The sequence below is a fragment of the Sceloporus undulatus genome, chromosome 5 (genome assembly GCF_019175285.1).
Source record: "Sceloporus undulatus isolate JIND9_A2432 ecotype Alabama chromosome 5, SceUnd_v1.1, whole genome shotgun sequence".
Classification (NCBI taxonomy): Eukaryota; Metazoa; Chordata; class Lepidosauria; order Squamata; family Phrynosomatidae; genus Sceloporus; species Sceloporus undulatus.
Window position 1 is genome coordinate 120,962,828 of NC_056526.1, and position 24,154 is coordinate 120,986,981.

At 39.3% G+C, this 24,154-nt stretch overlaps 1 protein-coding gene across 10 annotated transcripts in view; it reads right to left on the reverse strand.

The window, feature by feature from the left end:
* FRYL (FRY like transcription coactivator) overlaps positions 1 to 24,154 on the reverse strand; it is a 184,923-nt gene that overhangs the window by 105,497 nt on the left and 55,272 nt on the right. For all 10 annotated transcript variants that reach the window (XR_006103949.1, XM_042466787.1, XM_042466786.1 and 7 more), the window contains 7 exons: positions 20,471 to 20,670; positions 6,377 to 6,430; positions 4,514 to 4,653; positions 3,715 to 3,811; positions 1,513 to 1,592; positions 1,343 to 1,423; positions 684 to 852 (listed from right to left, as the gene is read on the reverse strand). Coding sequence is in view for 9 of the 10 variants with exons in the window: in XM_042466783.1 (XP_042322717.1) it covers positions 684 to 852; positions 1,343 to 1,423; positions 1,513 to 1,592; positions 3,715 to 3,811; positions 4,514 to 4,653; positions 6,377 to 6,430; positions 20,471 to 20,670 (821 nt within the window). In the remaining variant the exon portion in view is untranslated. The remainder of the gene's footprint in view (positions 1 to 683; positions 853 to 1,342; positions 1,424 to 1,512; positions 1,593 to 3,714; positions 3,812 to 4,513; positions 4,654 to 6,376; positions 6,431 to 20,470; positions 20,671 to 24,154) is intronic.

Below are 24,154 nucleotides of genomic sequence, written 5' to 3' on the forward strand. Positions count from 1 at the left end.
CGCTGTGGGTGCATAGTTTCAAATGGAGCACACCCTCAAAGCAGCTGAAAGCTACTCCAAGGCTGAAATCCAGTCCTTTGGAAGAGTGGAAAAAATCCAGCTCCTGACACCAGCTACCTTGGGAATGCAGGAGCAGCCTGCTTTGGAAGTTGGTCATGGAGTTGCTATGGTCCCAGCTCAATTGCAGTCTGATTTGTGGATCAAAAAAAGGAGCAGATAAAATCCAGCTCCTGGTGGCGGCTGGCTTGGTCAGGGCTCCTTAACTTTACATTAGGCGTAAATTACTAAGCTTTGCTAGTTTTACTAGTTAACTTACTGACCCTGTTGTAGTAGATTAACGACACGAAATAAACAAAATTGTTCACTGATGAATGAAACAACAGACACAACTCCTAATATCCCTACTCTAGTCCCAGGTCCAACATTAGCTCCTTATTCTTGCCTTCAAAATTACGCATTGCCCTCCCCAGTTTCTTTGGCCTTACATCCCAATTAATACATTAATTCTTTCTGCATCACCCACCCCAGCCATCCACTCCTTATAAGACTTATCTTTTTTCCTTGCTTCCCGATATACTTGGAACCACCTCCTAGCCTATTTGTATGATGCCACCACCTCTCGTTGTTGCTGTTGACATTTTATTGTGTAAAGTATCATGGACACAAATGGCACTCTAGCTTACCTGCATAAACTGAAACGATGCTTCAAAATCTTCTACAGGATACATTTTTACTCTGAAAAATTTCATACCCATAATTAAGCTGATGATGCTTTGTACCACATGAGGACTTTGTTCCTTTTGTCGCAGCTCCTTTAATTCTGTGACAAACTTCTTGCGAACAGCCTGAAACCTAGATCATGGAAAGAGAGACCAAAACTGTTAGAAATGGCCAACACAATAATTATTAGAAAGACATTTCCTGGGTGTATGAGTGTGCAGATGTGTGTGCGTGTATTTATGAATTCTGTCCCCAGACCATTTGGAGAAAATACAAAATGACATGCAGAACACCAAAATGAGTTCAGCTTATGTATATGAAATATCTTTGTATTAGTATCCATGCTATCAGGAAGTCAGTTCTACCTTTAGCAGTTAAATTCATCCAAAACCAGTTTCCTATATTCAAAACTGAGGGAAGATGTACTACTATTCAAATATGATGAAATTATCAGGAGTGATATTCCCATCATAATTATATTACCAAACTGGCAATTAATCACTGCAAGACGACAATCCCTACCAGTAAGGCAAAGATTCACATTAACTGTATCACTAGTCATACAAATTTAAATACAAAAACAAGTCATGGGTAAAAACTATAATGAAAAGAAAACACTTACTTTGATTGCGCAAGGACCCCTATTACTTCTGCATATAAATCTGCAATAATATGCACATTCCCAGTGTTAGTTCCTGAATACCTGTAATAAAACATATATAGAATGAACATTGGAGATTTCTTCCCATCAGAATTTTAGAAGAACTTTTGTTATTTTAAAAAAATACTTACCCTTCCTTGTGTTTAAAGTGCTTAAAAGCCAAATTTAGAACATCATGAACTAAAGGGTCAGGCACTGGATGAACAGGTATCTGTAACACAGAGACAGAATTTGGAATATTACTTTTTAAAAGCAACTAGTTGTTTGGTCAAATAATGAATTACTCAAATAAAATTGTTAGGAAGTTAATTCCTAGCTTTGTAGCTACGACATGTGTTCTTTACTCTTACAGCTTAGCAATCGTATCAGAATAGAACTTTCTCTGTTGATGGACATTTTCACAACAGACATAAGGATGTACCTTTAAAGCCATACAAATCACCAGCTTAGATAGTTTTAAAAAAGCCATCAAGATGGATCTCTTCTGGCAGGCCTTTTCTGAATAGAAGCACTTGGCTATAGAATGATTATTCCTTCAGTTCTTATATCATGCTACCACTCTGCTCATTGTTTATATTGTTGCTAACAGCTTATTTTAAAAATTAATTTAATTCAAATGTATTTAATTCTGTATTTTGGTGGGGGGATTTTGTAATAGTATACGTAATAAGTATTGCATGTTGGATGTTTTAACTGTGTTAGCTGCTTTGGTTGTTCTTTTACAGAAAAGCAGGGTACAAATAAAAGTTTTATTTATTATTATTTATTATTATATTTATTGAGAGAGTGGGTATTTAAATGAGTAAATTTGCTTCCTACTACAGTTGGCCCTCGCTTTATGTGGGGGATCTGTTCCAGACCCCCCCCCCCCCCCCGCGTAAAGCAAAAAGCCCCATTGGATAGAATGGGGCTTGGGCTTCTTGCGCGGCCATGTGCATGCAACACAGGTGCATGCGCCATTGTTTCTATAGCTGGGCGGCTTCAGAGTACGCTGAAAGCCGCCTGTAATGAGCCTGCGTATGGCATGGGCTCACTGTACTTACCTCTCTTTTTTCAATGAAATTTCTGTTTTACTGACATCATTGAGGTATGTGGACTCCACTGGGTGATACCACAGAGGATGAGTGACTCTCAGTTGGTCCCTCCCGCTGTGAAGGAGCCAGGGTGGCAGAGAAAGAGGAACACATGTTCCTCCCACGTTACCTGCTATCCTGGTGCTCTGAACCCAGCAAGCCAAAGCAATAGGGAAGGAAGGGCAAACATGTGCACCCTTTCTACCTCCCCCAGTGCTTTGGCTAGCTTGCCTGAGCTGGCCAAGGCACCAGGAAAAGAAAAACAAGTTTGCATGCCCCTCCCACCTTCCTCAGTGCCTCGCTTCCTCCCCCCCATGCAGCCCTGGGTGGGCAGCTAAATGACAACAGTCCCCCAGTACTGCCAGGCACCTGCACCGGGTGACACCAACGCCAGGGATGCCACTGACCCATTTCGATTTAATGGATGGAAGTTTTAAACGGCAGCTGTGGACAAGTCTACATTGGGATCACCAAATGCAGTGTACAAACACATTATAAACCATTCTGGGCATAAAATACTGTTTGCTAACACTGAAATTTTGGACCATGCCAACAACAGGTAAGCCAATGAAATCCATAACCATCTGGATAATTTCAACCGGAAAGAAGAAACACTTAAAGTGAACAAAGTTTGGCTACCAGTCCGGAAAAATAACAAAAGCAGGACTCAGCAAATGCAAATGAGAAACCACCTACAGTCAGGGGCTTTCCCAGCAAACAATGATCACAAATTAGCAGATACTAATCCTCTTTGCATATCCTCCCACTCTGAGGCCCTGCCATCAACAACAGAACAATACACAGATTAACATGGAAATTACTCCCCACTCCCCAGGGAGTGGGTATATATATCCTTCCATGCCTGCATTCTCAAAACATCAGGAATAAACTCTTCTAGAACATGGCCATATAGCCTGAAAAACCCACAAAAAACTATTTTAAACGGCACATTGTAAGATAAAAATCCAGGAAGCATGGAATGTTTTGAGCAGCTGGACTGATTCATATTCTATATCCTCTGCTTAAGCTGGCCTCGGTTTTGAACATAAGTACTTAAAGCATAATAATAATAATAATAATAATAATAATAATAATAATAATAATATACCCTGCTCTTCAGCCAAAAGGCTATCAGAGTGGCTTACAAATTGTTAGACATTTCCCTGACCTCAGGCTTACAATCTAAAAATACTCACGTATTTAAACAAACAGAAATATTACAAGACAGAGCACTTAGCTTGCAGAAATTAAAGAGCTTACCTGTTTTAGAACTTCTACTAAAACTAAACAAAAAATAAAATCTACAGCTAAATCCCTCCTTTCAAGTAGATAATCCCTCTCACGCTGCTGCTCATCCCTAAAACAAATACAAACATTAGGTTATTTAACATATGCAAACCTCATATCTATCTATCTATCTATCTATCTATCTATCTATCTATCTATCACATTTCTTTATTTTTGGCATAAGTAGTCAATACTATTGAATATGTTTTTTAACTGTCTCATCCAGTCAAAACATGAAATTTGATACCAACTTTAATATGTCATATTAACAAAAAGGAAAACTTTAAAAAGGAAAAATCTACTAACCAGACATTTAATTATAGAGAAATTTACATGATTTATTCAATATAGTTAGAACCAATCAATATTACAAATTGCAGCAATGTTTACTCTACCCCAACAAATCACTGTATTAACTGTGATACTGCCCCCTTAGTCTTGGCATTAGGACTGCCTTAGTTTTTTCTGTATATTTGTCAGCAAAAGATTAAACTAATTTTTGTCCCGAAATGGTAAAGCTTTCTTTTTATATGTGCCATATCTGGTTTTCCATGTTATCACTTTTACTTCTTATTTAATGTTCTATTGGTCTTCTTCCTATAGCTTAGTATTACTGCAGATTGATTTATATGAACATACAGGTAGGACGTCTTTTAGTTGACACACATAGCTAAGTGTATGTTGAGGCCAGAAAAGTATTATTCATGTTTAATTATTCTAACTGTAGACATCACTAATAACCTAAAGGTGGCAATCTCTGATATAAACTTACCCCTTAGATTTTGTGCTAGACCGAGGCCTGTACTCATAGGATTCATCTTCAGTTCCATTTTGGCGCTTGTACCAATCAAACAAGGTGCGTAGTAAGGAGGGGAGACAGTGCTCTGCTACTGAGCTCATAGAGCTTATCAACTGTAAAGATAAATGGTTTAGGTATTTCATGGAATGCTTCCTCTATTCAAACATGCATGCATGCATGCAAACCTCTGTACCTTTGGCTTATGTTAAGATAAGAGTTTTGGCAACAAGTACCCAGTTGCACTGTGGAAGAATATCAGCTGCCATTGATGCACCCAGAAAAGAGATAAAGTAATAATTGTATATACTTGATGTAAAGATTGTGGCACTCTACTATGCAGATGGTATCCTATGAAAACAAGACACTGCAGAGATTTGTCATTATCAAGTGCTTCTTGAATGCAATCCATAGGTATTGCCCACATGGAACATAGCATGCATGCCAAAGCACAGTATCTACACTTACACTCTTGGAATAAAAGACCCAAACACAGTCACTTTTGGAAGTTATTCCCTTTGTTCACCCTTTGTATCTGCTGGGGTTTGGTTCCAGAATCCCCCGTGGATATCAAAATATGTGGATGTTCAAGACCAGTTATATACAATGGTGTAGTAAAATGGTGACCCTCACATAAAATGACAAAATCAAGGTTTGCTTTTTGGAATTTATATATTTTCTGATTATTTTCAAGCTGTGGGTGCTTGAATCCATTGATAAAAAATCCATGGATACAGAGTGCCAACTGTACTTGTATATATGAATACTGATGATCTTGGGCTCCCCACTTTGTATGCTTAGAAGAAATTCTTGTTCTGAAGCATGTGTGCTCAGAAGAACCTTATTACTTTTAGGCCTGCCCTGAGTTTGTTTGTTTAGCATTTTAAGATGTGCCTTGAACATCAACAAAAGTTAGCAGCTGGCTGGATGGGATGGAGGGAACATTAGGTCCTTGGTATCCACCGGAGTTTGGGTCCAGAATCCCCTGTTCAAGTCCCATTATATGCAATTGTGTAGTAAAATGGTGCCACTCATATAAAATGGCAAAATCAAGCTTTGCTTTTTAGAATTTATATATTTTTTGAGTATTTTCCATGTATGGATGGTTGAATACATGGGTAAGGGATCCATGGATATGGAGGGCAGACTACATATTGTAATGGTCAGCATATGCCTGACCTATAATCACAAGTAAATGTTTACATAAGGTTTTTGACATCATGTCAACCACGTAAATTGATTCAAAGGGTTTGGGACTTTTGTTTGTATGTATGGGTGGATGGCATTAGTGTAAATGGAACATGTGGCTAAACTAAGTTTTCTAAAACTCTGATCAGTTGATATAAACATAATCAGTTGGCATAAACACAACATAATCTTAGTCTAGTCAGTTGTAATTGGGAGTCTCCAATTAGTCATGGTTTTAGTAAACAGGAGAATTCCAGATATAAATGACATGTGCCACAAAGGCAAGGGAGAGGCTATGCAAACCAAGACACAATTTGTTTGCATCTATTTTGTTATGCTGACATAGGATCACCTGGACCACCTGAAACTACAAGATCAATAGAGTGATCATGGAAGACTGACCCAACTTGTTGTAAACTGCCTCAAGTCAACCTCAACTCATGAAGACCTTATGGATGAGACATTTCCAAGGCCATGTTCCTCTACTGCTCTGGATCCTGCAGGATCAGGCATGGTCACCTTGATTGCACCCAGTCTCTTCTGTCATACATTTGTACATCAGATTTTAATAAATATTGAATAATTTAGGTTTTTGAACAAACACTATATTTTCATGTCACATAAAATATTTTAAATCAAAACTTGGCCAACCTGGTCAAACTGAAGATCTTCACCTCTCTGAAGAGATCTTGACAAGGGTTTTTCCTAAAATCAAAATAATAAAATTAAATCTTCAAATCACAGTCTTCAAATCACATCTGACAGTAGATCAAGCCATCATACACATGTAAAATAGTTAAGGCTGATTCTTGTTATCTTCCTAGATAGTTTTAACAATTAAAAATGATCAAATATATCAAATATTTGAAATTAAGGTAAGAGAATTAAACTCCACATTGCACCAACACAAAGGGGCAGTCTTCCCCTTCCCCTCTGCTGCCCCACAACTTGCTCTGGAGGTCTTGAGACCTTCAAAGTAGGTTTTTAATGCAAGCAGGAGGCTGGGTCTTGGGGATTACTGTTGCTCTTGGTTCCACTGATAGAAGCAACTTCAAGTAACCTTCTTGCCTGTATTGTTACATAGTTAGTAACATGGATAATTCTTTAACAAACATTTCTGAACCCTTTGGTTTTAGAATCAGAAAGGAAATTATGAGAATGGCACAAATAAAATGCAATAAAAAGAGTAAGGGGGGAGAGTAAGAATTATTATTCTAACAAACCGGTACAAAAATTTAAGAAGAAATGTTAGGTTGCTACTTGAGCCCTACCTCTCCTCTTTTGAAGTTCACCCTTTTCAGAATTCAAGGCCCCCTCCCAATAATGCCCAAAGCCCAATGGCAAAAGCAGAGTAGTAATTCATAAGTACACACATTTCTATTCCAATAGTACTTGTTACACTTTTGAGGATTAATTTTGCACTTTCCAAATAACAGTACAAACAGCTACAAAAACTTACAATCACCATCTTACTAAAGCCCATGGATATTCTAAAGAGGGCTTCACAGGGTCTCCACTAAATATCTGAAATGTGTGTTATGTAAACAAGCTTCTTGTTGTTCTGTGACTTAAAGTTGTTTCCAGTTTATGGAGACCCTAAGGCAAGGCTATCAAGGGTTTTCTTGGCAAAATTATGTCAGGAAGGGTTGCCTTTTCCTTCCTCTGAAGCTGAGAGAGTATGATGTGCCAATCTAGTGGGGTTTCCATGGCCAAGACGAGATTCAAATTCTGGACTCCAGAGTCCAACATTCTAACCACTGAACCACACTGGTTTTCATTCAAGCCTCTCATGTCACCCACACAAAAAACAATGTCATCTTCTCTATCAAGTCCATTTAAAGCGTTGAAATTGGTCTGCATTTATTCCATCTTGCATTAGATTTCATTTCAATTTGATTTTGGCGGCAGGGGTATCAACTGCACTTATCCTTGTCAGGGCACAGAATAACCTTTCCAAAGCTGACCCTGGAGGAAGAACAAGTGCCTGCCATTCTGAGCATGATGTTCCAGTCATCCAATCTCTTTCTCTCTACAAATGTTCAGCACATGAAAAAAGCATTTGTTTCAAACGTCTTGAAACAAGTCTTTCTCTGCTAACAAGTGCCATATTTCTTCCTGTGCAATCTTTCTTCATTTTCATTGTTTAGTAAAAATAAATGCAAGAGGTAGCAGGTTCAGTAAGACTTATTGCCTTCCCTCACTGCTGTTGCACTGTGGAATTTTTCATCAGCTTTTTGTTACTGGTTTTCTTGCCAGCATTCTGTTCATGCATTTGCTAAAGTTCAGTAGCACTTTTATGATGCCATTTTATTGACAATTCCAACAGTGACAGCAGACGGTCCCTGCTGCTATCATGGAACTTGGTACATGCCAAACAGGTTAACTGTGAAAGAGCAACACAACTTGTTCAAGCAATACAATCAATATGCACCAGATGTCCACTTGACTCAAATTACAATTTAAAGAACCTATGTAAGCAAACTGTGTGTCTTCTACCAGTTCCACGTTTAAACACTGTAACTTCCTGAGGTCAAAATTCACAAAACTAGATATATTACCATTAATTTTTTTAAAAAAGGACCTACTCTTCTTTTTGTACATCCCCATATCCCAGATATATAGTTTTTTCACAAATGTTAAAACCATTGGGGGTAAAACCAAAATAAATTACATAAAATACTGCAACAGTGACAGAAAAGATGACTGATTTTTAGAATCTTAATTTAAAAGTGTTGGATAAAATACACAGAAGCCGCATCCACACATATTTAGGCCATTAGAGTGTTCCAAACATTTGTGGAGGTCAGCAGCCAACCATACCCCTTTAGTTTGATCATGAGCTACCCGGATGCACACCCTCCCAAACACATACAAGGATAGCCAGAGCAAATAAACCCAAATCACACCCAATAATCAGATTCTTTTTAAAGTGGGACCATAATGAGAACCCCAGTTCTTCTTTCTCAGTTCTCTACCCCTACTCTTCCCCCAAAGTTTCCAGCTGGAGAAAATGGCATGTTTCCACCCTTACAAGAGAGTTTGAACACCCAGGAGGCAAACTGATCTGACACTATCTCCTAGATTGTGTGGAAGCTGGGATGAAAGAGGTGGCAATGGTGCCTTCGGTTTGTCTGCTTTGCCCCAGTGATGTTTCCACTGTATGCCAGTGGTGGCATTCACTCCATCTTGCAAAAGAGCAGGTGAGGGCAGTATGGGATGGGGGAGAAGCGGCAGGCAAGGTAGAGAAACCGGCACTTGATGGCAAGCTTCACAATTTTCTTCCCTTCTGTCAGTGTGTGAACCACTTCTCCACCTGTGTGCTGATTTGTTGGGTAGGGGAGCAAAACCTGCTAACTAAGAAAGGAATATTTTTCACTCCTTCCTCACCAAAGCCTGCCATAAATGCTCAATTTTAAATAAAATTGCAAGTTTCCCCTCACTGACTTCAGTGGGGGGGGGGGGAGATTTTGGAGCAGATCTGTACTGTACAGTGTTTTTTAAAAAAAGTATTTATTCCTGTTAAAAAGTGTTCTAAAAGTGTTTCATGATCCTTTCATACTATACACTACTCTGAGGTTTTATTCTATGAGGAGGCATGCTGATATTATCAATATATGTATAAACAATAGAAGGAACCATATTATAAATCCAAACATAATAGGAGTTACAGTTATATAAATTTAGGCTTTGTGTTGATATAGGATTTAGAGAAATTTAGAATATAAGTATTTTAATAAAATTAATAATGTACTGTATATTGTGTACTACAATAGCAATTACAACAAAATATTATACTATACAATAATATATGTATTAAATTATTATATATTAATAAATAAGTTTAATAAATATATATTATATAATAAATATAAATAAGTTTAATAAATATATCATTATATAATAAATATTTATTATATAATATATGGCCAAACTTCTTTTTCTGCTTCATTCTTGCTTGCTTTCCATCTATATCATACCCTTCCCTTCAGCTATTTCTTCTCCTAGAAAAGAATTCATTGAAATTCTGAGCTGTTTTCCAGTCTGAGCGTCTACCCTAGCAAGCACTAATAACATTTACATGTTATTTGTAGGATAAAGAAACAGTCAGTAAAACTAAAATAAAGCACTTTTTACAAAGTGCTTCCTTGAAGTTGATCTCAACATGAGCAAAGTTCCCGCTGTTTCATGCTTGGCTGGAGTGACCGAATGTAAAGAATACAGGTTTCCTGCACCTTTAATAACTGTGCAGAAGAAATTATTTTGGCATGCTACAAAATCTGCTTTGTTGTTGTTAACTGCCTTCATGTTAACCCCAACGCATGGTGACCCTGCAGATGAGAACACCCCCCCCCCGCGAAGCTGGTGGCCATGTGCGCACTGGCTTCAAGAGGCCTCTCGAGTCCTGTAAAGCCAGCAGTTGGCCTTGAGCGTTGGCGTCAAAGACCCTCTGGAGGCCTACGAAGCTGGCAGCTGGGGCCGTTGGAGACCTGGAAGGCGGTAGAAGGCCACCGGCGGTGCAGAATAGGCCAGGTGAGTGCACCGGGCCGCAGGGCTCTCTTGTTGCCAGGTTCAACCCAGCTTATAAGATGACCCCCAACTTTTGACCCAATTTTAGAGCATCTTATACGCCGGAAAATATGGTATTTCATTACAAAAAGCTAAAATACATGAATTTGTGAACAAAAACACACACATTAACAAACAAAATTTAATTCATATGCAGTTAGGTGGGAGGCGGAACATCTTCAAGTAAATGCCATTCCCTTCTCCTTTTGTGTCTTGTCTTTTTTAGATTGTAAGCCTGAGGGCATGGAAATGTCTAATTAACAAACTGTAAGCCGCTCTGATAGCCTTTTGGCTGAAGAGCGGGATAGAAATAATAATAATAATAATAATAATAATAATTATTATTATTATTATTATTATTAAAAGGGGTCACAAGTGTAAAAAGTTTGAGAACTACTGGTGTAAACCATTCCCTTTTAATTAATAGTCATTAGATGGAAAGAAGCTTGCTTGGCTTTAGTTAATTTGCTGCTTTTTTCTCAAAAAGAGTGGCAGATCTAAATAAAGTTTTCCCTGCTTTGCTTCCCCTTTTCTTTCCAATCTATCACGGGATGTTTGAAGTAAAGTCAGCTTCCAAGAATTTCCTTCAGAGAAAAAAATTGTTTACAGCACTATCCTGCACAACTTCAAGGAATTAGTGTTTGGTTCTGAGGGGAAGTTTCTGAGGTGTGTATGACTTTGATTCAGATCAGAAACGGCCAGTCAGTAATCCATGGGCTGTATCTGGCCAGTGCCAAAGGTTCTGGTGTGCAAATCCCATCATCCCTAGCCATGTGGTTGTGCATGTAGGCTTGATGAAAACTGTACTATAAAACATCTGGAGGGCACCATATTGTAGCAGCTGGCAGGTGCCTCATGTCGGGGTGGTGGTGTACTTGCCCAGGGTTTTAGATGAAACATTAAAGGAATTACCCAAATACCAAACCAAACTCAAAGAAATGTATAGCACTGTTAAAGCCAGAGTGAATAACCACACCACACCACTGAACTGGAAGCTGCCAGCATTATCCTGTTGGGGGAATGTTGTTCTGAGCCATTATATACCTTGCACCAGGAAAGGTTTTTTGTTTCATTTTCCAATGGAAGGGGTGGTTTTCACTTGGAGGGAGAGTCAGTACTTACAAGGAGGAGGTCCATGGGGGTGACACCATTAGTTAATGCACTGTGTGACATCTGCACTAGTGATGCAGATGCCACTGTACAGAAATCTAAATAATTCTGTTTATTGCAGTCTAAACAATATTGAAATATGCTTATCAGTCCAAAGCTTTAAGACTGTCAAAATTTTATACGAAGACAAAATAAGCACTGAATGACAAAGTGCAAAAATAAATATTCTATGTAGCAAAGAGGAGCTTCTAATTTAAGAAATGAAATAAACTTCCAGATTCTTGAAGAGTTGACATGATCAGGGCAAGCCTAAACATTAGGCAGGCTATGATAGCTGCACAATAGCTTCTGTACTATGCACCTTGTCTTGGGGACAACAACAATTTTGTTACAGCACAGAGGCAGTATAAAAATAACACAGTGACCAAGAATCCATGTAGACATAATACAATGTCCATACTTATCAGTGAGGGAACAAAAATGGTATAAAACTCTCAGTCATGTGTCAATTGAGAAGAGGATTTAGGGGGGTTATAGAAATTTTACAAAAAGGTGACTTTAGCATAATCATTTAAGTATCAATTAACAAGAATATCCACCCATTTGGGGGTGTTTGGTCAAGCAAGAATATATGTTAAAAAATTAAAGATTAAGAGAAAAAATATAAAAGGCATATCCCATCCATATACATATAGACTGACATCACCAGTCGATTCATAAAAACAAATAGAATTTCATATAACAAATGACATAGTATCTGAAATAATAATAGCAGCTATAAACATTTTTTCAAGGTTTACTGTATTTGTTTCAAATATCTTATACGGAGAGTAATAGCTACTGGTTACATATTTGTTGCAGTCTGCCAAAAGATATTCAACGTAAAATATCTTCTGTCTTCTGGGTAGCTGCTTAATAATAGGAGTTATATAAAAAGCATGGGACTCCATATAAAGGGGGCAACAAAGAAGGACATGGCTGGTTGATTCGACTTCCTCGAGACCACAAGGACAAAACCGACAGTGGTAAGATACTTTTTTATATCTTCCTTCCAGAACTGCTTATGGAAGGATATTTAACCTTGCCAACATAACAGCTCTTTTTTGCTTAGGAATATTTAGATATTCAAAATACCTGGCACATTTACTAATTTTCCCTGATATCCTAATAGTAAGATGTAATAATGAATGGCTTCTATGGGTTTGCAAGTCGATATCCTTGATTCGCTGGGTAATGGCAATGTTTGCCTTATTGTAGCCTAATGCGGATATGACTGACAATGACAGCCCAATGGAGGACAGCTTCAGGCAGGAATAAAAAGATCCGTTAGGATTAACAGGGCCAAACAAACTGGTATGAAAACAATTTTAGCCAAAGGTTGAATTTACAAATCCAAATGCCTTGCCCAATACTATACACAGATTTAAATGTATGCCTTAGGGTTGCCATAAGTTGGAAATGACTTGAAAGCACAAAGCAATGCGCTGATTAACATGCAATCAGCCTGCTCAAACAGCAGATGGAGCCAATAACCTCTCTTTTTCACTAGTAAAGCTTGTTTGTTCTTTCCTCCAGGTTTAAGGGGGTCAGTCAACTGGGAAATGTTACCACTCAGGAGATATTTCTGGGAGAGGTGGGACATTCTGCCAAAGAACTACTCTGCCTGTCATAAAAGCCCCTTCCTTTTCTAGCTGCCAACTTTTCTGCTGAGTCATGCTATGGAAAGCTGCTTACAGTGTGAAGCTGATACTAAAAGATATTGAGACAGGAGCTCAGTTCCAGTGCTTTATGTGCCGAGAAGTACTCCAAGTACCAATGGTGGAGCTTTAAACTAAGGGCCATCCAGTCCAACCGCTGGCTATACAGGAAGACACAATCAAAGCACTCCCAACAGATGGCCATCCAGCCTTTGTTTAAAAATCCCCAAAAGAGAAGACTTCACCACACTCTGAGGCAGCATATTCCACTATCGAACAGCTCTTACTGTCAGGAAGTTCTCCCTAATGTGGAGGTGGAATCTCCCTTCGAGTAGTTGGAATCCACTGCTCCCTGTCCTAGTTTCAGGAGCAGCAAAAAACAAGTGTTCCCCATCTTCAATATAACATCCTTTCAAATATTTAAACTTGGCTATCAAGACACCTCTTAACCTTCTCTTTTCCAGGCTAAACAAACTCAGCTCCCTAAGCTGTTCCGCATAGCGTGAGGATATGAGACCCTTCACCATGTTGGTCGCCTTCCTCTTGACATGTTCCAGCTTGTCAATACGTTTCTTGAATTGTGCAACCTAACACAGTATTTCAGGTGAAGTCTCACCAAAACACAACACAGACATCCCTCCCTGTTCGTGGACTTGGGATCTGCGGTCTTGATTACTCACGGATGGCAAGTGGGGAGGAAAGAAAATGGCAAGCACGGGAGCGCACAGCCATTGAAATCATTGGGACCCCAATATCGGCGATATTTCCAATTCGCGGGTGTGTGTGTGTGCCCAGAACAGATTCCCTGTGAATCAGAGTCCCTGTGACTGTAGTTTGTTTGGTACTATTACTTCTCTTGATGTAGTCCACAAGTCAAGGGAGAGACTTCTACAAGCAATTACGTGCTTGATTTTCACTGAGGAAAGGGGGCAGAGGCAGTGGTTAAGTAGTGTGCCCATTGCTGAAAGCTGAAAAGGTGTTTTGTTTTGGGCCAGAATCCAAATTTGCCTCCATTCTTCCAATGTGCAATGTTAACAGAGGAATATGTTGTTGGATTGTGTTATACTATTTTCTCAGTCTCAATCTGACTCCCAAACTGTGATGCGTAACAGATTTGCTCTTTGAAGCAGTTTACCAGAAGACTACACTGCAAGACTTGTTGTAAGTCTTCTGCTAGCTAAAGACTATAAAATGTACTGATATTGGAGAACTAAAACATATTGCATTGTTCACTCAGTGTAAGTCTAGTAATTCCAGAAGGCCTAACAGACCCAGAAAAACCCATAGGAGTGAAGACAAACAACCACCCAAAGGGAAGATATTTTTTACCATACATCAAAAGTGTCACAGACAGAATAGTGTCTGTGTCACAGACAGAATAGTGTCTGTGTCACAGACAGAATAGGGAAACTGGTGAGGAAACACTCCAAAACATCAAAATCAAGCCCCAGCCCAAGGAAATGAAAACCACCCAGGCTCAGTGGAGTTTTCCAGCAGACAATGGATCACTAATTAAATAGACATCCTGAAGCCTTGCCATTGAACAACAGATCAACAAAGAGATTAACATGTAAATCACTTCCTCTCAACCAAGAGTCACAGAGTATATATACCCCACTCATGTCCATGCCAGCATTCTCTGAAGATGCCAGCCACAGACGCTGGTGAAATGTCAGGAACATCTTCCAGAACATGGCCACATAGCCCCCAAAAAAACCCCCACAAAAAACTAATTCCTATTTGTACTTGAGGGCTTAAAGTAGACATACATTTCTTTCCAACCATAGCTTTGTTAAAATTCTAGATACCCTCACTGGCTTTTATGGGTAGCTCTGACTTGTGCACTAGAGGAGATTTAAAATGCAAACCCTTATTCCAAACTTGGTTTGTGTGTGTATCACTCTTATAATTGTGCGCCTTTGTTCACTGAGTCTGGTTTTATTAGGTGGGAACAGTTTGAGATCCCTCTCTATAAACTGATAAACATTCCAGATTATTTATTTTTTTGTGGGTTTTTCGAGCTATGTGGCCATGTTCTAGAACGTTTTCTTCCTGACGTTTCGCCAGCATCTGTTTCCAGATTTTTCTTAAAACAAAGATTATAAACACTTAGAGGCTCTACGGACCGGCACTTTGTAGGTACGGTGAGGGCTGAGTGTCCAGACACTCCGAGCCCTCACTGCGCTGCCCGGGCACCACGATGACACTCCGCGTGCACAACACCTAAACATCACTGTACACAAGGGGCATCATCATGGCGCATGAGTGTGCCTATGGCATCCCTTCAGAGATGCAAAAAAGAAGCTCCTTTTCAGGGCTTTTTTGCTCCTTCTGGAGGTGGTGGCGTATGATTGCTGCGGTCTCCATATAGGGCTAACGGGGCGGTGCTCAGCCACCCATCTGTAGAGGCAAGTCGTTTCTTGTTCTTTTACCCAACTGCCATAGTTTTACATTTTCTCTACTTACATGCACTGCAATGCTTCTTCCTTTAGGTGGCTATTTTGTAATGTTTTTAAAATCAATTTCTCTGAGCAAAATAACTAAATAGGCTTGAATTAGGGATGAACAGATTACAAGAGTACAGTGAGCAATCACTGCATTAAAGCTCTGTTATGTTAAACATCATACATGAAAGTAGACAGTAATAAATCTTAGCAAATAGGAAGCATTTACACCAGTCTGAATGGCAAAAGCTAAACAATACAAAAATACAAAACAATACAAAATTCAAAGAAGTTATGTAGAACCAATGGGTCCTCTTCTCTGCCAGGACTTCATCAACCCTGGGTTTCTAATTTCTTTTAAAAACTCAATTCACAAATGCCTTTAATTTAATCTTATGAAGAAGTGGCACTGAAAAACTATCATTGCCAGTGTAGTTAACAGTCAAGGAAGCAATGTAAGCAAATTACTGGACATAAACAGAGGGAAAAAAGTATAACTGTATCAGCACCCAATGCAGGCAATACAGTGGACCCTTATTATACGCTGGGGTTTGGTTCCAAGATCCCCCGTGTATAACAAAATCCGTGTATGCTCAAGTCTCATTAAATATAATGACAAAGCAAAATGGTGTCCCTAATAACAAATGGAAAATCAAGGTAAATTTATACTTTTTTGGAACATTTTCAAACCGTGTATGCTTGAATCCGTGTATAAAAAATCCGTGTATAAGAAGGATCAACTGTATTTGACAAATACAGCTAGCTAATTTTTATATAAATATATAATACTAGTATTGATGAAATGTTAAGACTGAAACTGGATGTGTTAATAATAAAGCCCTAACACAATTTCTTACACATACACCAACAAAGGATAAGTCAGTGTTAACATTGATGAGCTGTGTCTTATCACCACCTAGCATTTCGACAAGTTGCAGTCTCTCAGCCTCAGTGGAAAGCAAAGACAAATCCCATCTGGATAAAATAAAACCCACGATAAGTTCTCCCTTAGGGTCATAATAAGTCAGAAACAACTTAAGACACAACAGCGGCAGTATATGGCCTGCATCTCTGCCATGACCATTTTATTGGAGTTATTCACTTACCAATCTAATCACTATATACTACTACAAACCCTAAGAATAGTCTTTCCCCTCCGTTTTCACAAGGGATCCATACCAGACCCCTCCCCCCGCGCAAAACCAGAAAATCAATATTTGAGTCCTTATTTATTTTAATGGCAGCGCACATTACTGCACACACCCCATTGTGTCGTCCTCCGTTTGCCCTTCGTGTATTTCCAACAGATGTGGACTCCAAGTCCACACAGATATCATGTGCTTTTCATAATATGTGACGACACAATTTAAAAATGCAAAAGAATAAAATGTGTGTGAGAGCTTGAAAACTACTTCCCAGAATAGATCCAGGTGGCATATGAAAATGAGACAATATGAAATTTATATTATTTTATTACACTACCGCTAAAGAAGTAGGATTATAAAATGTGAACTCAGCTAACGATACATCAGACAGTCTAAGTAGACACAGCAGGTGAACAAACATAGTTTACTATACCCATACTATTTACAGTATCAAATCTAAACTATTTTATTATACTACTAAAGAAGTAGATTTTTAAAATGTGAACTTAGGCAACAATAAATCGGACAGACTAAGGAGACACAGCAGGTGAACAAACACAGTTTATTATACCTATACCATTTTCCAAGAAAACGGATTACATTTTTTTTCTTGATTGCTTATCAGTAAAAAGTGGAGCAAAAGTCAACTGTCCTCAACAAGCATACCAAACAGCAGCATTTTGAGAAAGTGCAGCTTAAGTGTATGTTAGAAAATAACCTTTTGTCTGCTTTTAAATTGCCCTTTTCAATGGCACCATGCAAACCCAAGTATTTTCTCAACCACAGAAACAAATTATAATAGAACCTGAGAGTTACATTTAAAGATGAACACATTTAGAGGAAAACCTCAAACACTTCCCTATGTATAAATACTGAGCTGACCAGTCCAATACTTAGGCGTGGGACAGACCGTCCCAAAAGGATGGCCTCCCAGCGCCTAGCTTTGGTCCGCAGGGAAGCCGCAGCCTCCAGACCGCAGGACTTCCCCACAGACCAAAAAGAACCCGCAAAAAACGATTATGACGCCACAGTGTGCCAATGGCGCACTTGCGATGTCATAATAGCACCGCGATGTGCGGACCCTAGGCATCCATCACGTAATGATGGCTGCGCCCATCTGTACAGGGCGCCGCCATTTTGACGCCCTCATCATGAGTGAAGGGCGAGGGGAGCCTAGAAGCACTGCCCCTTACACATGACGAGGGCGTCCTATTGCGCCCATCTGGACCAGGCCTTAGAGAGTTCACCAATGCTCTATCTCTGTACATGTAAAGCATACACTTCTTGTAGCTGTCAAGTTTACAGTTTTAAAAAATTAGACACGGTCACATTCACACCATGATCCACAATATTCACAATTTGCAAATGTACCCCCATATCCAAATCAACATTGCCTACCACTATATAAACAAAGACAAATAATCAAATCAGATAAATATGAACTTTGCTCCACTGACCAGAACTTTGAAAAATCATATGCAGCAGTTCATACTATTGGTGGATACGTCTGAAGCTTTCTTACTTGGATGCTTCATACTGTAAGCATCTTTTTATACAGAACTGAGCTGTGGCAGCTATAGTTTAAAGTGTCTAATTAGATTTTTATACTTTTTATACTTTCAAGTATCCATCAGAACAGACAGGCCCATCCCTCTAGTCTTCAAGTGGATAATTTCTGGCTTCCATTTATCAATAGTACTGCATTAAACCACATATCTATGGGGACCAGGATATCTGAAAAAAAGTATTCTTTCATAAGAGATGTTCCAATGTTAAGATCTTTGGGCAAGACTGCTTCTTGTGTTCCACTGACAAAGGCACATTTTGTGGGGATGCATGGGAGGGATTCCTTGATGGCCCCACTCAGACTCTGTAATCCTCGCAGAGGGAGACTAAACTGGTCTTCTCTGCTACCTTTCTACCAGCAGACAAAGATTTTTACATATAGGGGCAAAGCAGGCAGGTGGCTTGGAGTGGCCTCTGGCCCCAATTGGCCCAGGACTGCAATAATCGGACAGCCCACTTCCAAAACGGGCTGCCTCTATGGTCCTAAACAAGCTAACAGCAACAAGCATTTTTTGCCTCTCGTTTTGCTGGCAGCTTCCGGCCACACTGGAGGCATGCATCGTCTGCACACCATGCCTCTGAAACAGCCAGAAGCTGCTCCTTTTGGCCCTTCTGTTTCGGGCAGTAGACTAATCTTTCAGATTTGAGATGCTGTAGCTGAAGAGGATTTAAATATACTCATGTATAAGTCTAGAAATTTTAGTTTAAAAATTGACCCCTCCCAAAAAAAATATATTCATAGATCAATGTAAATACTGTCCTTTAACTCTTATCAAAAATGGAATCGTCACCTTTTCTGAATGGTGAAATGGTGAGAGCTAGCTTTGTCCCAGGAGCATCTAAAAGAAGCATGAATCCCCTCTACTCTCTCCACTGTGGCACCACAGTTGACTTTTTGAATGCCTGGGAGGGAAATTGGCAGCAATGGCAGCTCCTTGACATTTCCCCTCAAAAGCATGCTGAGAGGAAGTGGACTTTGAAGGATTTGAATGCGACATCTATGTATATTTTGTTAGCTTTTCTAGGTTAAAATCAGGCAAACCTATCAGGCAAAGTCCTGGAAGCCAACTTTTGGGGCTCATTTAGCCAAGTACAGGTCAACCTCTTTTGTCTAACTGTTTACTGGACTCAGACAATAAATGTAAGTTTTTCTTTTTCACCTTACAAGATCATCCAGATTAATTTCCCCATCTCTACCACAAGTTCACATTGCACTAGTCCCGTAAAGGCGAACCTATGGCACAAGTAGCAGAGATGGCACACAATGCCATTTTGTGCAGTACCTGATGGAGAGAAGGTGGAACAAGTGTGCATGACTGTTCCTCCCCCCCCCCCCCACTCTGGAGGCAGCAGGAGACCAGGAAAGATGCAGGGGTAGAAGTCCTTCCCCCAGGGGATGGAAGTCTTGCCCCTGGCAATTATTACCCTGGTAATACCCGGTGCTGGAAAAACATTTAGTTGGGGCACTTGGCCCTGAAAAGGTTCACCACCACTGCACTAGTCCCTCTGCATTCTGCTTAATATAGATACCAAATATTCCTAGAAGGAAAGTGAAGGATAATTGTTCACTTTCCTACTACAGCCCTTATGTACACAAGTCAATACTAAAGTGAGTAAAGAAACTACAAATAATTTTAAAAATCAACATAGCCTTTGCAGCTTCTCCAAACTGTAAAAAGAAGCTGATATTCAAGCCAAAACAAGAAGATGTACCCATAGGCTCTCTTGATTGTCTCTGCCTAGTAGCTTTCTTTCAGTGCCTTACAATATAACATTTTGTCACATCTAAATTAAAGGTCTGTGGCTCATTTCAGCTTTCCTTCCTGTAACCAATGGTCTCTGGTTGCTTCTCCTTACAGATTAAAAGACACAAGGTAACAAGTCACAATAGTATTTATAAAAAAATAAATTTCATTGAGACAGGAAATGAGTTCTTTGATACAGTTCTATTTTGCAGTTTCTTGTATATCTCTAAGTAATTCTGCTTTACTAAGCATTCTGTTATTTTAAAAACCCTCATGATCCTTCTATACAGGGAAAGAGGGAAATCCTATTAGCTATCAGGAAGAAGAAAGGTACAGTTGGATTATCTGGTGCTCTACTGTAGACCAGTGACAATTTTCCCATATTGTATGTTTCACCGACCTCCTATTATCGAAGTCAGGTTAAATAATTTTAAATAAACATGAACAAGTCAGTGCATCTTAGAAAACTCACCAAAGGTTCAGCCATTACAACTTCAATTTTCTTTTCAGCCTGAACAGCAAACTCAGCAAAGAGGCTCTTGATAACATATTCACCAGGTTTGACATCTGGATCAATTGTAATATTAGACATGATGACACTTCTTTTTTCCCAAGTAGAATTGATGCTGGGAGAAATCCTACGTTTAGTAACACTTCTGGCTGGTGCTGATGCTAGTGGGAAGAGAAATAAGCATCATTAATAATAAAGTAAATAAAAAACATCAGCATTTTTCAGAAGTAGCAATAGATTCTAGAAAGTTACAGATTAATACACTCCTCTAACAAAAGAGAAAAATTACTCTAATTTTGTGATCACTTTCTTATGTTTTCATTAGAAAATATTTATGAAGTCAAAGTTATAAATCTCTGACAATATCAGATATAGAGGAAGTGTTGGAAGGATTTTATAGACAATGTTACTGACTTTTGTTTTACTTTTGTTTCATTTCTCTCTAAATTTTCCACTTCAATTAATCTAGATTGTAAACTTTAAGACCACCTGACTAACATTTAAAATACAAGTGAATACATCTTCAGTACATGCTCTGGAGATGCAGAATAGGATCAGATGTAAATTAAAAGGGGGAAATACAGCAATATAATTTACATTAATTTACAGCATATTAAACAGATTATATATTCATTCTTGACAAGGAAGTGTTCACTGGAAATAGAAACTAGGAGCATTTTTAACTTTCTGATTTCTAGAAATGACATGTGGTACAAAAGAAAGCTATGTTGCATTTGTATGCCTTAAGAAAAGAAGAACACTAAGATGGAGCAAGGCATCAAAGAAGAGTTCAAAAGTGCTTAAAGCAAAGTCTTTAAATTCTTGGAAGTCAGAACTACAGAGAACAGTGGGGTATGTAATGTGATGGACTACAGCACAGTTTTGGCTCAGCTTCCAGACTCTTAAGATGCATGCATCATTTAAATAGCATACCTCCAAAGTGACCCGAAGCAACTTTATTTTGGCCTGTTTGTTTGGGGCCTGAATTCATATCCACAGAATAAAAGTGGTTTAAGAACTCATGTAAAAGCTGGTGAAGATGGGGATGCAAACTTCTTCTGACCAACTATTCCACAGCTTCAGCATCGCAACAATGCTCTCTTGGAACACAAACTTCATGCTCTTGTGTGTATAGAAGCAGTATGGCTATTTTTTTATTTTCAGTAGTAATCCATCAGAGCAGAAAACAGATACGGTAAGTAAAATAATAGATCACAGGGGGTTAACTTGGCAAAATTGCCAATCTTTTCTAAATAAGCACCCCCCCCCCCAAAAAAATGACAAGTATCTTCAGATGCTGATTTTTTTCTTTTTAAAATTTATTTAAGGCATCTATATACCATCTCTCAACCCATCAGAACTCAATGAATAAAAGCATTTTTTAAAAAAAAGATATAAATAAAAAACCCTAATTAACAATAATTTAAAACCAAAGAGTTAAAAGAGCCAGAGCATGTTCAAGGTCAAAAGACCCCATGGGACATCTTTTTTTAGCTGCCTGCCAGAAGCTCAGAAGAGATGGAGCCAGTTAGGCAGGGAGATTTCACAGTCAGCATGCTGCTATAGAGAAAGCCTTGTCACATGTAGCCAGCAACTTAACCTCGCAAACTGTTAGGACACACTACAGGACCTCCATGGAAGATCTTGAATTATGGCCAGGCTTATATGGCAAGAAGCAGTCTGAAATTTCAAATATTCTGTTCCCAAACTGTTTAGGGCTGGTACCTTGAATTGAGCTCAAATGCAAACTAAATGCGAGTACACTTCTTGTAAGATTGGTGTTACGTACTATGATGAACACCTATTAACAGTTTGCTAACCACAGCTTCCATTTTCAAAGGCAGCCCCACATACAGCACATTGCTGTTGTTGTTAACTGCCCTCAAGTTGTCTTCAACTCATGGTGACCCTGTGGATGTCCTCAACTGCTCTACTCAGTTACTGCTGTTTCAGGCCACTGGCCTCCTTGATTGAGTCCAAATATCTGGCATGTGTCTTCCTCTCTTTCTTTTGTTCTCTAGCTTTTCCTATCATTATTGCCTTTTTGAATGATTCATGACTTCTCATGATGTCGTCAGGTATGAGAGCCTCAGTTTAGTCATACTGGTTTCGAGGGAGAGTTTGGACTTAATCTGTCTAGAACCAATTTATTTTTCTTCTTGGACATTCACAGTGTCCTTAGCACTCTTCTCTAGCACTACATTTCAAAAGAGCTGATCTTTCTACAGGCTTTCTTCATTGTACACCTCTCAATCTGTACCTGGTGATGGGGAATACAACGGCTTGGACATTCAGCATTATATCCTTTAGGGTTTTGTCCGGTTCTCTCACAGCTACTCTTCCCAAGTTGTTGTTGTTGTTGTTGTTGTTGTGTGCCTTCAAGTTGATGACCCTAAGATTAATTTTTCACAAGGTTTTCTTGGCAAGTTTCTTCAGAGGGTTTACCATTGCCATCCTCTGAGGCTGAGAGAGTGTGACTTGCCCAAGGTCACTTAGTGGGTTTCAATGGCCAAACCAGGATTCAAATCCTGGTCTCCATAGTCATAGTCCAGGGGTAGGCAACCTTTTTGAGCTGGGGGCCGGGTTGCTGTCCCTCGGACAACTGGGGGGCCGAAGCAAAAAAATAAATAATGAAATATTTTTTTAAAAAAATTAAATATATAAATAAACCAGGACAAATGTAGGACAAAATTTGCAAATGGAAGACACTTTTTTTAAAAAAAAAATGGAGGACACGTGAAAACATTTGCTGATTTTTTAAAAAATGTTAATATAAATGCATGTTTCTGAGGCTTCTATAGACAATTGCCCCCCAAAGGCCCCGGCGGCAATCGGCGGCAGGACTGGGCTGGGGCCGGTCCCAAGGCCTTGCCGGGCCGCATCCGGCCCGCGGGCCGCAGGTTGCCTACCCCTGTCATAGTCCAACCCTCAAACTACTACACCATGCTGGCTCTAGTCTTCTTCTAATGTTTTGACTGCAGTTTCTATTCTGGTCTATATTTGATCCAAAGAATGGAAACACTTTTACTATTTTAATTTTCTCATTATCTAGGATGAATTCTTGTGTATCTTATGTGACCATTTTTTCCCCTTTAATGTTCAACATTAAGCCTAACTTAGAACTTTCCTCTTTGACCTTCCCCAGTAACTGCTGCAGGTCTTTGCTTCTGCCACTAGTAAATCTTAGGTTGTTAATGTTCATACCTCCTGTCTTTGAGTCTAAGCCTGTTCTTCGTATGTTTTCTGCATATAGGCTAAATAAATAGAGTGACAGTATGCATCCTTGCCTGACCCCTTTGCTGAATGGAAACTATTCTATTTCTGACAGCAGCCTTCTGTCCTCAATACAAGTTACACACCAGTACAATCAAATGCAGTGGCACTCTGATTTGAGAGCATTCTCTAGCTCAGGGGTAGGCAACCTGCGGCCCGCGGGCTGGATGCGGCCCGGCAAGGCCTTGGAACCGGCCCCAGCCCAGTCCTGCCGCTGATTGCCGCCGGGGCCTTTGGGGGGCAATTGTCTATAGAAGCCTCAGAAACATGCATTTATACTAACATTTTTAAAAAAAATCAGCAAATTTTTTTCGCGTGTCCTCCATTTTTTTAAAAAAGTGTCTTCCATTTGAAAATTTTGTCCTACATTTG